At 45.8% G+C, this 13958-nt stretch overlaps 2 protein-coding genes across 5 annotated transcripts in view; one reads left to right on the top strand and one right to left on the bottom strand.

The window, feature by feature from the left end:
* Positions 1–2982, bottom strand: part of BRAT1 (BRCA1 associated ATM activator 1) — an 82300-nt gene extending 79318 nt beyond the window's left edge. For both annotated transcript variants that reach the window (XM_063934623.1, XM_063934622.1), the window contains exon 1: positions 2876–2982. In XM_063934623.1, coding sequence (XP_063790693.1) covers positions 2876–2900 — 25 coding nt within the window. In that variant the 5' untranslated portion in view covers positions 2901–2982. The remainder of the gene's footprint in view (positions 1–2875) is intronic.
* Positions 2983–3322: 340 nt separating this feature from the next.
* The window catches only part of IQCE (IQ motif containing E), a 208346-nt gene continuing 197710 nt past the window's right edge, over positions 3323–13958 (top strand). For all 3 annotated transcript variants that reach the window (XM_063934625.1, XM_063934624.1, XM_063934626.1), the window contains exon 1: positions 3323–3489. The gene's annotated coding sequence lies outside the window, so the exon portion shown is untranslated. The remainder of the gene's footprint in view (positions 3490–13958) is intronic.

The following is a 13958-nucleotide window of genomic DNA, read 5'->3' on the forward strand; positions in this document are numbered from 1 at the left end:
GGTAATTCCAAGTTGATCGCAGCAGGATTTTTGATAGCAATTGGGCAAAACCATGTGCACTGCAGGGGGGTCAGATATAACATGTGCAGAAAGAGTTAGATTTGGGTGGGTTATTTTATTTCTGTGCAGGGTAAATACTGGCTGCTTTATTTTTACACTCCAAATTAGATTGCAGATTGAACACACCCCACCCAAATCTAACTCTCTCTGCACATGTTATATCTGCCTCCCAGCAGTGCACATGGTTTTGCCCAATTGCTAACAAAAATCCTGCTGCCATCAACTTGGAATTACTCCCATGTGCAGTGCAGGTGGGACTAATATAACATGTGCAGAGAGAGTTAGATTTGGGTGGGGTGTGTTCAAACTGAAATCTAAATTGCAGTGTAAAAATAAAGCAGCCAGTATTTACCCTGCACAGAAACAAAATAACCCACCAAATCTACCACTCTCTGCACATGTTATATCTACCCCTGCTGCAGTGCACATGGTTTTGCCCAATTGCTAACAAAACTTGCTGCTGCGATTAACTCCGAATTACCCCCCTATGGACGCTAAACACGTAACTCACTCTCCCGCTATCGTAAGCTATGTGCAATCAAAACATTGCATAATTATGGACTAATACCTTGCAGTTGATTTACAGACAGACACAATACAGACGGTCATTGGCCGACACGGACAAAATACCGACATTCATTATGCCGACAAGGTTCAACATGCCAACATAGTCAGAATACTGACATTTGAAATGCCGGCATGTCAAAATGCTGACATGCGTTTTTAAGGAATTTTTGCCCAAAAGCAGACTTGATCTTACTTTACCATCCAAGTGGACCCAGAGTGGGAATATAATAGTGTGTCAAGCGCAGTGAGGCACCGTGCCTGAAGCATGGCGAGCACACGCGGTACACTTAGACGGTGTCAATGTTGACTTATGTCGACACTGACAAACCCCCCCCCCCTTCCCCAGAAAAACGCATGTCGATATTTTGACATGTTGGCATTTCAAATGTCAGTATTCCGATTATGTCAGCATTTTGAACATGTCGGCATAATGATTGTCGGTATTTAGACCATGTCTGTATTTTGACTGTAGGTCAATGGCTGACGGGATTATGACCTTTGGTATTGTGTCCGTCGATAAATCATACTGAACCCCTTGTAAGCATATCTACATATGGTCATAGTAAAGGTATGAAAATCATTACCAATAACTTGACATTTTTTTAAAAGTATAACTTTTAGAAAAATGCGCCCACCCTTAAGCCCCGTACACACAGGGCAACTACAAAGGAGGATATGAACTATAATGATCTTTTTTGCAAGAGCTATCGTTCATATTGTCCAGTGTGTATGGATGAACGATGCGCTCACCCGCGGGCCGCTCTCGTTCATCCATGATCTAGTGAACATGCAGCTCAATGTTAACTATATTAAGGGGAATACTGGGGATGACATCACTGAACAACATCGTTCATCGATATCGTTCAGTGTGTATGCACTGGCGATGTCTCCTAATTAGCAATCAGCAATATAGCGCTGATTGCTAAATAGGGGAGGTCACCCAGTGTGTACCCGGCTTAAAGCCTTCCTCGCTTCCTTCCTTTATTTCCGAGCTTCCCTACAAATAACTAATCAGGCCTGGGCTGGACACATGCATAGCAGGAGGATAATGAGCTAGAACACTCACAATGGTGGTCATTCCGAGTTGTTCGCTAGCTGCATTCGTTCGCTGTGCAGAAATGAGGCAAAAAACGGCACTTCTGCGCATGCGGCGCAATGCGCACACGCAACGTTCTATTACAACAAACGATTTCAGGGAGTGTTAAAAAAAAACGCAGGCGTGGCTGGGCGAACGCAGGGCGTGTTTGTGACGTCTGAACAGTCTGAAGTCATCGCAAGCGCTGAGTAGGTTTTGAGCTACTCTGAAACAGCACAAAAAAAACCTTTGTAGCCGCTCTGCGATCCTTTCGTTCGTACTTCTGCTAAGCTAAAATACATTCCCAGTGGGAGGCGGCATAGCGTTTGCACGGCTGCTAAAAACAGCTAGCGAGCGATCAACTCGGAATGACCACCAATGTCCTGTTGGGCACAGGATTACTGACAGATGATTTACTACCTGCTCCTTCCCTATGCTAATGTTTATTACTGGCCATAATAAGTTGCTCTACCCTTTCCCTCACTTCCTTCATTTAATTACATCCTGAATTTGGTTGTGTTGTTTTGTTATAGTTATTCTATGTATTGATGTATCTCTGTATGGCACTGCAGGGACCTGGTTACTCTGTATAAATAATAGATCATACTAATAGTACACTGTGTCCTAATGTGATTCCAGGTCCAGCTGTTCAGAACGGAACCGAGAGGAGAATAGGAGAGTTGCTGACAGTAATCGCAGGTAGACACAGAGCCGGGAGCCGGTTGGTCTGGAATCACCCAATCCCGTGATTCTCTATACACAGAAGTCCAGCTAGTAAACCCAGTAATGAAGACGGCACAGTCACCTTTATCCATAAATGGCCATTTAATAACAGATTGCACTCAGTAGCCCAGCAGGTGTAAATGTAATGTTAAATATCTCACATTCTGTTAATGTATTGAACATTTACATATACTATACACACATATAATTATTACATTTCTTGAACCGTAAGTCGGTTTTCTTGTTTTGCTTATTTGTGTATGTACTCTGTAACTGTACGCTGCGGATCCCATGTGGCACCATATAAAGGATAATAATAATGACATTTGCTCTTTGTACATAATATTCCACTTTCCTTACAATTCAGTCAGCCTCTCTCCTTATAACTATGTACAGACAGGTAACTCTACAGACAGATATTAGCTGAAATAGTATAAAGTGTAATCAGACCTCTGAGCCCAGGATCCCTCTCCATGCTGCACTGTGATACAGACTAGACCCAACAACTACAGCAGGACAGCAAGCACACCGTGCCACAGAGATGGAAGAGGCTAGCCCATGACATCATCATTAAACGCAGACACGCGGTGGCCATCTTTGTTGTGGGAAAATCTCTTCTTATAATAGTAAAAGTAATGCATTTAGAAAATATTTTAATCATGCAAAAATCGAGCATATATAATCTGTAAACGCGACCTTCAGTCTGATGAGGTGTTATTTCTCCCAATATATTTTAAACTCCTGTCATAGTCCATACATCCCGGAGATTGTCTTTCCAAATAACAATGCATCTAGCAGTATCCTGATAAAAGCCGCTGTGTCATCCGTCTACACTTATCTAGACATCTATTTAACCAACGCCGTTTTATGTAATGAGAATTTATGTTGCCCACATCAAAGATGGCCGCCGAAGATTCCACAATGCCGTCCGGTCCAGAAATGGCTCCGGGTTGCGGTGGAAGTGCTTGCACCCTCCTTGGTTGCGGTTGCTAAGGACTCGCTGTGACACAGGGATCTTCGGGTGATCCTTTGACCCGTGTGTGCTGCTGGATGCAGGGGGCCAGGTGAGAGAATTGGGTTATGGAGAGGGACTGTGATTACCCACTGAGGGGGCTGTGTAGTGTCTGGGTGCAAAAAGCCAAAGCACATTAGCAATGTAAAGCAATATAACGCAAATAGCTTCTTAAATTACAAACAACTGTATTATCAATGTATTCTACATATAAATATGCAGGTGTATAGGGCCTGATTCCTAGGTGGGCGCAGATGCGGCTGTTGCATCGTTTCTTTTGGCAGCTGTCTGCCTGTGATTTTATGCATGCTGCACCACACTTGCACCGTACGAGTTTATAGTGATTTTTGCACACTACGCAGCATTGTGTGCGAGTCTTAATCAGGCCAAAATATGGGGGAATTAAATTAAACGCCACGGCTAATTGCTGCGCCGGAGGTATTCAATTAGCGGGGAATGCTCCGCGTGCGAGTCCCCACAGTCGTACTGATCCTTGCAGCGTAAATCCGCATAAAAAAAACACAACATCAGGTCGTGTGCAGTTTACACAGAATCTGTGGGTTTCCGTGCCTGGATACCGATTTTTCATTGCAGAAAAAGGCTATTTAATTGAATAGCCTTTTTCCACACTGTAGGGATTTTTGCCGGCAATTAGTTGCGGGATAAATCCTGCAGCTAGTTCAATACGGTATGCAATTAGCTCAGTTTTTTTAACCTAGGAGAAAAAAAACAGAGCTTTTCGCTATTTTTAGGTCTATTTAACATTGGCTAATCCACAAGTTTTCCATAAAAAATGCGGGCTATTTTTCGCTGATTTTGAGGCATTTTTCACCAATGTCTTTTCACTTAAAAAAAAAAAGGGAAAAGACATTGGCGAAAAATCCTTCAAAACGGACAAAAACTGCTGTAATTGATTACTCAGTGGAGCTAATTGCATACCCCCTTAGTCTCTAATATACAATGCATCCGGAAAGTATTCACAGTGCTTCACTTTTTCCACATTTTGTTATGTTATAGACTTATTCCAAAATGGAATAAATTCATTTTTTCCCTCAAAATTCTATACACAATACCCCATAATGACAACGTGAAAAAAGTTTTTTTTGAGATTTTTACAAATGTATTAAAAATAAAAAAGGAAGAAATCACATGCACATAAGTATTCACGTCCTTTGCCATGAAGCTCAAAATTGAGCTAAGGTGCATCCTGTTTCCATTGATCATCCTTGAGATGTCCCTACTGCCTAATTGGAGTCCACCTGTGGTAAATTCAGTTGATTGGATATGATTTGGAAAGGCACACACCTGTCTATATAAGGTTCCACACTTGACAGTGCATGTCTGAGCACAAACCAAGCATGAAGTCAAAGGAATTGTCTGTAGACCTCTGAGACAGGATTGTCTCGAGTCACAAATCTGGGGAAGGGTACAGAAAAATAACTGCTACTTTGAAGGTCCCAATGAGCACAGTGGCCTCCATCATGCGTAAATGGAAGAAGTTCAGAACCACCAGGACTCTTCCTAGTGCTGGCTGGCCGTCTAAACTGAGCGATCGGGGGAGAAGGGCCCTAGTCAGAGAGGTGACCAAGAACCCGATGGTCACTCTGTCAGAGCTATAGCATTCCTCTGAAGAGAGAGGAGAACCTTCCAGAAGGACAACCATCTCTGCAGCAATCTACCAATCAGGACTGTATGGTAGAGTGGCCAGACAGAAGCCACTCCTTAGTAAAAAGCACATGGCAGCCCGCCTGGAGTTTGCCAGAATGCACCTGAAGGACTCTCAGACCATGAGAAACAAAATTCTCTGGTCTGATGAGACAAAGATTGAACTCTTTGGCGTGAATGCCAGGCGTAATTTTTGGAGGAAACCAGACACCGTCCATCACCAGGCCAATACCATCCCTACAGTGAAGCATGGTGGTGGCAGCATCATGTTGTGGGGATGTTTTTCAGTGGCAGGAACTGGGAGACTGGTCAGGACAGAGGGAAAGATCAATGCAGCAATGTACAGAAACATCCTGGATGAAAACCTGCTCCAGAGCGCTCTTGACCTCAGACTGGGGCGACAGTTCATCTTTCAGCAGGACAACGACCCTAAGCACACAGCCAAGATATCCAAGGATTGGCTTCAGGACAACTCTGTCAGTGTTATTGAGTGGCCCAGACTTGAATCCGATTGAACATCTCTGGAGAGATCTGAAAATGGCTGTGCACCGACGCTTCCCATCTAACCTGATGGAGCTTGAGAGGTGCTGCAAAGAGGAATGGTGAAACTACCCAAAGATAGGTGTGCCAAGCATCAGGCATCATATTCAAAAATAACTGAGGCTGTAATTGCTGCCAAAGGTGCATCAACAAAGTATTGAGCAAAGGCTGTGAATACTTATGTACATGTGATTTCTAAGTTTTTTATTTTTAATAAATTTGCAAAAATCTCCCAAAAACTTTTTTCACGTTGTCATTATGGGGTATTGTGTGTAGAATTTTGAGGGATAAAATTAATTTACTCCATTTTGGAATAAGGCTGTAACATAACAAAATGTGGAAAAAGTGAAGCGCTGCGAATAATTTCCGGATGCACTGTAAGTGCATTGGTAGCTTCCAGTCTACTGTTGTGCAAGTTTATGAAAAAAATAATGTTGCAATATCCTACGACACATTAGCGTGTCAGATTGTTGTTCTAACTTGTAAAAGAAAATTGGGGTAAATGAAATCCACTAGCCTAGTTGCCATCATTTGTAATTCACTCTCGTGGGTGTAAGCAGTAGGACAGGCCATCCAAGCCACTGGTTTTTCTGCTTTTACTATGAGATTGGCCATCTTATCTCTGAATGCGATGTGTAACCCATTGTTCATTAATAGCTGGGCTACCTGCATTTTGGGTCCTGAACCACAGTCGACGAATCCCCTGTACAATGCCAATACCTGACAGAAGTTTAAAATTCAAGATGAACAAACAAGACTTCCTCCAAATAATAAATAGCAATAGTACACCCTCACCCAAACTAACCAAAACACAGAAGTCCAGCAGCCAAGGCCTCTAGCATATTTGGGCCCCTTTCCTTGATAGGACATGTGTCTCCAATGCTGGTTTAGTGGCCTCACAGCCATCCATTTGTTGCCTCTTTTCAAGGAAGATCTGAGGTGTCAAACCACGGCAGTTTCTCGGGCAGGGAAATTGGCTTTTGTGTGATGGTGTTCCCAGGCACTAATATATCACAGTCTTGTGTCTGGATGTATTTGTACTTTAGGCATTAAGCGGCCAATGCAGAGTTGAATGTACATCTGCATATCTTATGTGTATTCGCACTGCGCATTCTTTGAAACTCATGGGCCCTACACACTTGCCGATAACGATGATCGATATTGTTAAAAAATGAACGATAAATCGTTCATATCAGTCAGTGTGTATGCATCAACGACGAGCGATACGCGGCTCCGCAATAAATTCATCATTGATCTACCCTCGTTTATACATGCGAGCCAATTTGGACGATATAGATGTATGTACTCTCATATCGTCCAAATTGGCCATCAATATCATCCAGTGTGTAGGCAAAAATCGTTTGCGGAATTACTGACCATTGATAATATCGTCGGTCAATAAAATCGCTAACTTCGCCCAGTGTGTAAGGCGCATAAGGAGCAGAGTCCATTAGCCGCAGGAGTTATTTTGGGGTTTTAGCTCCAGGGTTAAGTGTCCAAAGCACTAGTCACGGGAGCACTAGTTAACGCACGTTTCTGTTTAGGAGGGTGCAAGCAGATAGCTGTGATAACTTCACCTGTGCTTTGTTCATTACATTACTGGGTGGTTTAAGATCAAGAATTACTATGGTTTCTAAACGAGTGTCCATTTGTTTTGATTTTTGTTTTTTAATATTCTTTTGGTTCTTAAAGTCTGCAGCTGCATTATAAGCGGGGATGAATTGGGAATTTAAGTTGGCTCTAGATAATATTGTGAAAGTGTCAAGAGCAAAGGGGCAGGACAATGCATACTGCCAGTGTGGATGCAGTCCTGCTGCAGCAGTAGGCATGGCTCTTGCCTTAGGCCAGTGGTTCTCAAACTGTGTGCGGTGGCACCCTGGGGTGCCTCGGGACACTTGCAGGGGGTGCCCTGGGTTGGTGATCCATGACCAAATAAAATTTATGGTCAATGTAATAGGCAAAACCAGTGCTGATGACTGTCAACCATAAAATATGTGGACAAACAGAAGCAAATCTTGTTTCTCACTACACAGTTGACAATATGTGTAGGATGATAATATAAACACAGTTTACTTAATTTTAAAAAAATATCTAAATTTCTCCATAAGAAACTTTTGGCTTAGGGGTGCCGTGAAAATAGTTCTTGCGCTCTAGGGCGCCGCGATTCAAAAAAGTTTGAGAACCACTGCTTTAGGCTGTGTTTGGCTGCCCTCTGAACCCATTCCCTTTTTAAACATTGCTGTGTGTACCAAGAGTAAAGCAGTGTGAATAGGGTCGTATCGAGGGATAGGAAGGGGAAGAAATGGAGAAGAAGGTATGGATCAGGCTAATATGTCTAAAATATAGGCCCAAATGTAATAGAGTGAGAGTTTCAGAAAGTGAGAGATTTGGTAAGGTTTTTCAGTTTTTTTTTAAAGTGGCAACCATTTACACTGCAAAACCAGGTTGATCTTGCTGTGTAAATGATTGCCACTTTAACAAAAACTGCAAAACCTTACCAAATCTCTCACTTTTTGAAACTCTCACTCTATTACATTTGGCCCAAAATGTTTTTTTATTCTGGATGGAAGAGCAACTCTCCAAGCAATGCCGACGCCTGATCCTTATAATCAGGACCAGCAATGATAAGACCTGGCTACTACTCCATTCCCTAGGGTAAAAAAATATATATCCAATACTGTGCGAAAGTTTTGGGCAGGTGTGGAAAGAGTGCTGCAAAGTAATAATTCTTTCTGTTACAGACAATTATTTCAAATTTTTGACTCGTCAGTCCAGAGCACCTACTGCCATTTTTCTGCACCAGTTACTGTGTTTTTCTGCTCAGTTGAGTTGCTTGGCCTTGTTTCCATGTCAAAGGTGTGGCTTTTTGACCAGTTCTGGACAGACTTCTCCAAACAGTAGATGAGTGTACCTAGGTCCCACTGGTTTCTGCCAGTTCTGAGCTGATGGCACTGCTGGACATCTTCCAATTTCGAAGATAAATAAGCATGATGTGTCTTTCATCTGATGCACTAAGTTTCCTTGGCTGACCACTGCGCTGTCCTCAACGTTGCCCGTTTCTTTCTACTTCTTCAGAAGAGCTTGAAACGCCAGTCTGCTTTGAAATCTTTGCCTGGGAGAGATCTCGCTGATGCAGTTTAACTACCTTGTGTCTTGTTGCTGTGCTCAGTATTGCCATGGTGTGTGACATGAAACTGTCTTCCACAACCTCACCTTTGTAGCAAAGTTTGGCTGTTCCTCGCCCAGTTTTAAGCCTCCTGCACAGCTCTTTCTGTTTCACTTAATGACTGTGTTTCAACCTACATATGAAACTGATAATCCTTATCAGCTATTTGGTATGATTGGTCAGTCATACACCTGAATATAATCCTAGAAAATCCCTGACTTTGTGCGAGTGTACCTAGAAGAATTGATGCGTTTTTGAAGGTAAAGGGTGGTCACACCAAATATTTATTTAATTTAGATTTCTGTTCATTCACTTTGCATTTTGTTAATTGATACACATAAACTATTAACACTTCTATTTCTCTTACGTCCTAGTGGATACTGGGGAACTGTACTTTAGTACCGTGGGGTATAGATCGGGTCCACTGGAGCCTGGCACTTTAAAAACCTATAGTGTGTGTGCTGGCTCCTCCATCTATGCCCCTCCTACCAGACTCCGTTTAGAGGAGCCGGGTGCATTCCTCTGGAGCTCCAGAGAGTTTCCTTCTTTTATTTATTTATTTATTTATTTTTTCAGGTAGTACTGGTTGGCTTTGTGGGACTTAAGGCCCGTACACACTGGTCGATGTATCGGCCGTTCTCTTAAACGGCCGATACATTGCGGGACCGTCGGCCAGTGTGTACGGGCGATACGTCTGTGAACTCCGTCGTTCACAGACGTATCGCGTCGGCCGCGCAGCACAGCCGACAGCCAATATATCTAACGATATATTGGCGCGTCGCTGTGTGTGTACGGGGCGGTCGTCCGAACGCCCGTACACATGCTGCGGCGGCCGGCGGTGATTGACAGGTGAACTGCCGCCCAGTTCATGACGTCAGTCCCCCGACGGATCGGGCTGTGTGTATGCACAGCACACTGCCCGATCCGTACATAGATATATCTGCAGATCAATTGATCTGCAGATATATCTAATAGTGTGTACCCACCTTTAGAAACTAGCCTCCTGAGGGTTAATGGTTCGTAATCCCTGCTGACAGGACACCGAGCTCCTGAGGCGCTGTTTCACACACCACACTGTGTGTGCACACGCCATCAGCTAGCCGCCACCCTCTAACAGATGCCAGAGAGACGCAGGTGCGGAGAGTGTTAACATCGGGGTTCCGGTTAGCGGGTTCCTGGTGCTGTTTGGCGGCATGTCGCGCGCCGGTCACATGCCACGAGGTGCGGTGCCCACCGCGGACCACACTGGCTTAGAGGAGTATGTAACTCCACTGGGTGCTCAGCATCTGTCAGAAAATGTTATATTCATAATATTAACTGTCACGGCGCTGGAGCGGCGGCGGCCGCACTTACCGCTCCGTGCGTGGTGGTGTCCGGGGCGGCTTCTCTCTCTGCCGTCCCGGTGGGCGCGTGGCGCTGCGGCCGGCGGTCTCCCGGTCCATGGGCGCCGCCATGTTTTCTGTTACTCACGTGGGGTAAGGGGGGGACGCAACCACTGCCTCTCCGCCTATGGAAGGGGCGCAGGAAATTTAAAAGGAGGCGCCTGAGTATCGTCGCTGCAGAGCTACTCCCCAGGCTCACGTCTCTCAGCTACAGAGTCCCAGTGCTTCCAGCATACAGCGTGTCTCTTATCTACAGAGTTCCATTGCTTCCAGCATACAGCGTGTCTCTCATCTACAGAGTTCCAGTGCTTCCAGCATACAGCGTGTCTCTCATCTACAGAGTCCCATTGCTTCCAGCATACAGCGTGTCTCTCAGCTACAGAATTCCAGTGCTTCCAGCATACAGCGTGTCTCTCAGCTACAGAGTTTCATTGCTTCCAGCATACAGCGTGTCTCTCATCTACAGAGTTCCAGTGCTTCCAGCATACAGCGTGTCTCTCAGCTACAGAGTCCCATTGCTTCCAGCATACAGCGTGTCTCTCAGCTACAGAGTCCCATTGCTTCCAGCATACAGCGTGTCTCTCATCAACAGAGTTCCAGTGCTTCCAGCATACAGCGTGTCTCTCATCTACAGAGTCCCATTGCTTCCAGCATACAGCGTGTCTCTCAGCTACAGAGTTCCATTGCTTCCAGCATACAGCGTGTCTCTCATCAACAGAGTTCCAGTGCTTCCAGCATACAGCGTGTCTCTCATCTACAGAGTTCCAGTGCTTCCAGCATACAGCGTGTCTCTCATCTACAGAGTCCCAGTGCTTCCAGCATACACCGTGTCTCTCATCTACAGAGTTCCAGTGCTTCCAGCATACAGCGTGTCTCTCAGCTACAGAGTTCCAGTGCTTCCAGCATACAGCGTGTCTCTCATCTACAGAGTTCCAGTGCTTCCAGCATACAGCGTGTCTCTCAGCTACAGAGTCCCATTGCTTCCAGCATACAGCGTGTCTCTCAGCTACAGAGTCCCATTGCTTCCAGCATACAGCGTGTCTCTCATCTACAGAGTCCTAGGGCTTCCAGCATACAGCGTGTCTCTCAGCTACAGAGTCCCAGTGCTTCCAGCATACAGCGTGTCTCTCAGCTACAGTTCCAGTGCTTCCAGCATACAGCGTGTCTCTCATCAACAGAATCCCAGTGCTTCCAGCATACAGCGTGTCTCTCAGCTACAGAGTCCCAGTGCTTCCAGCATACAGCGTGTCTCTCATCAACAGAATCCCAGTGCTTCCAGCATACAGCGTGTCTCTCATCTACAGAGTTCCAGTGCTTCCAGCATACAGCATGTCTCTCAGCTACAGAGTACCATTGCTTCCAGCATACAGCGTGTCTCTCAGCTACAGAGTTCCATTGCTTCCAGCATACAGCGTGTCTCTCATCAACAGAGTTCCAGTGCTTCCAGCATACAGCGTGTCTCTCATCTACAGAGTTCCAGTGCTTCCAGCATACAGCGTGTCTCTCAGCTACAGAGTCCCATTGCTTCCAGCATACAGCGTGTCTCTCAGCTAGAGTTCCATTGCTTCCAGCATACAGCGTGTCTCTCATCAACAGAGTTCCATTGCTTCCAGCATACAGCGTGTCTATCATCTACAGAGTTCCAGTGCTTCCAGCATACAGCGTGTCTCTCAGCTACAGAGTCCCATTTGCTTCCAGCATACAGCGTGTCTCTCAGCTACAGAGTCCCATTGCTTCCAGCATACAGCGTGTCTCTCAGCTACAGAATTCCAGTGCTTCCAGCATACAGCGTGTCTCTCAGCTACAGAGTTTCATTGCTTCCAGCATACAGCGTGTCTCTCATCTACAGAGTTCCAGTGCTTCCAGCATACAGCGTGTCTCTCAGCTACAGAGTCCCATTGCTTCCAGCATACAGCGTGTCTCTCAGCTACAGAGTCCCATTGCTTCCAGCATACAGCGTGTCTCTCATCAACAGAGTTCCAGTGCTTCCAGCATACAGCGTATCTCTCATCAACAGAGTTCCAGTGCTTCCAGCATACAGCATGTCTCTCAGCTACAGAGTCCCATTGCTTCCAGCATACAGCGTGTCTCTCAGCTACAGAGTCCCATTGCTTCCAGCATACAGCGTGTCTCTCATCAACAGAGTTCCAGTGCTTCCAGCATACAGCGTGTCTCTCATCTACAGAGTTCCAGTGCTTCCAGCATACAGCGTGTCTCTCATCTACAGAGTCCCATTGCTTCCAGCATACAGCGTGTCTCTCATCTACAGAGTCCCATTGCTTCCAGCATACAGCGTGTCTCTCAGCTACAGAGTTCCATTGCTTCCAGCATACAGCGTGTCTCTCATCTACAGAGTCCCAGTGCTTCCAGCATACAGCGTGTCTCTCAGCTACAGAGTCCCAGTGCTTCCAGCATACAGCGTGTCTCTCAGCTACAGAGTTCCAGTGCTTCCAGCATACAGCGTGTCTCTCATCAACAGAGTCCCAGTGCTTCCAGCATACAGCGTGTCTCTCAGCTACAGAGTCCCAGTGCTTCCAGCATACAGCGTGTCTCTCATCAACAGAATCCCAGTGCTTCCAGCATACAGCGTGTCTCTCATCTACAGAGTTCCAGTGCTTCCAGCATACAGCGTGTCTCTCATCTACAGAGTCCCATTGCTTCCAGCATACAGCGTGTCTCTCAGCTACAGAGTTCCAGTGCTTCCAGCATACAGCGTGTCTCTCATCAACAGAATCCCAGTGCTTCCAGCATACAGCGTGTCTCTCATCTACAGAGTTCCAGTGCTTCCAGCATACAGCGTGTCTCTCATCTACAGAGTCCCATTGCTTCCAGCATACAGCGTGTCTCTCAGCTACAGAGTTCCAGTGCTTCCAGCATACAGCGTGTCTCTCATCAACAGAGTTTCATTGCTTCCAGCATACAGCGTGTCTCTCATCTACAGAGTTCCAGTGCTTCCAGCATACAGCGTGTCTCTCAGCTACAGAGTCCCATTGCTTCCAGCATACAGCGTGTCTCTCAGCTACAGAGTCCCATTGCTTCCAGCATACAGCGTGTATCTCATCAACAGAGTTCCAGTGCTTCCAGCATACAGCATATCTCTCATCTACAGAGTTCCAGTGCTTCCAGCATACAGCATGTCTCTCAGCTACAGAGTCCCATTGCTTCCAGCATACAGCGTGTCTCTCAGCTACAGAGTTCCAGTGCTTCCAGCATACAGCGTGTCTCTCATCTACAGAGTCCCTTTGCTTCCAGCATACAGCGTGTCTCTCATCTACAGAGTCCCATTGCTTCCAGCATACAGCGTGTCTCTCATCAACAGAGTACCAGTGCTTCCAGCATACAGCGTGTCTCTCATCTACAGAGTCCCATTGCTTCCAGCATACAGCGTGTCTCTCATCTACAGAGTCCCATTGCTTCCAGCATACAGCGTGTTTCTCAGCTACAGAGTTCCAGTGCTTCCAGCATACAGCGTGTCTCTCATCTACAGAGTCCCATTGCTTCCAGCATACAGCGTGTCTCTCATCTACAGAGTCCCATTGCTTCCAGCATACAGCGTGTCTCTCATCTACAGAGTCCCAGTGCTTCCAGCATACAGCGTGTCTCTCAGCTACAGAGTCCCATTGCTTCCAGCATACAGCGTGTCTCTCAGCTACAGAATTCCAGTGCTTCCAGCATACAGCGTGTCTCTCAGCTACAGAGTTTCATTGCTTCCAGCATACAGCGTGTCTCTCATCTACAGAGTTCCAGTGCTTCCAGCATACAGCATGT

This window comes from Pseudophryne corroboree, chromosome 7, assembly GCF_028390025.1.
Source record: "Pseudophryne corroboree isolate aPseCor3 chromosome 7, aPseCor3.hap2, whole genome shotgun sequence".
NCBI lineage: Eukaryota > Metazoa > Chordata > Amphibia > Anura > Myobatrachidae > Pseudophryne > Pseudophryne corroboree.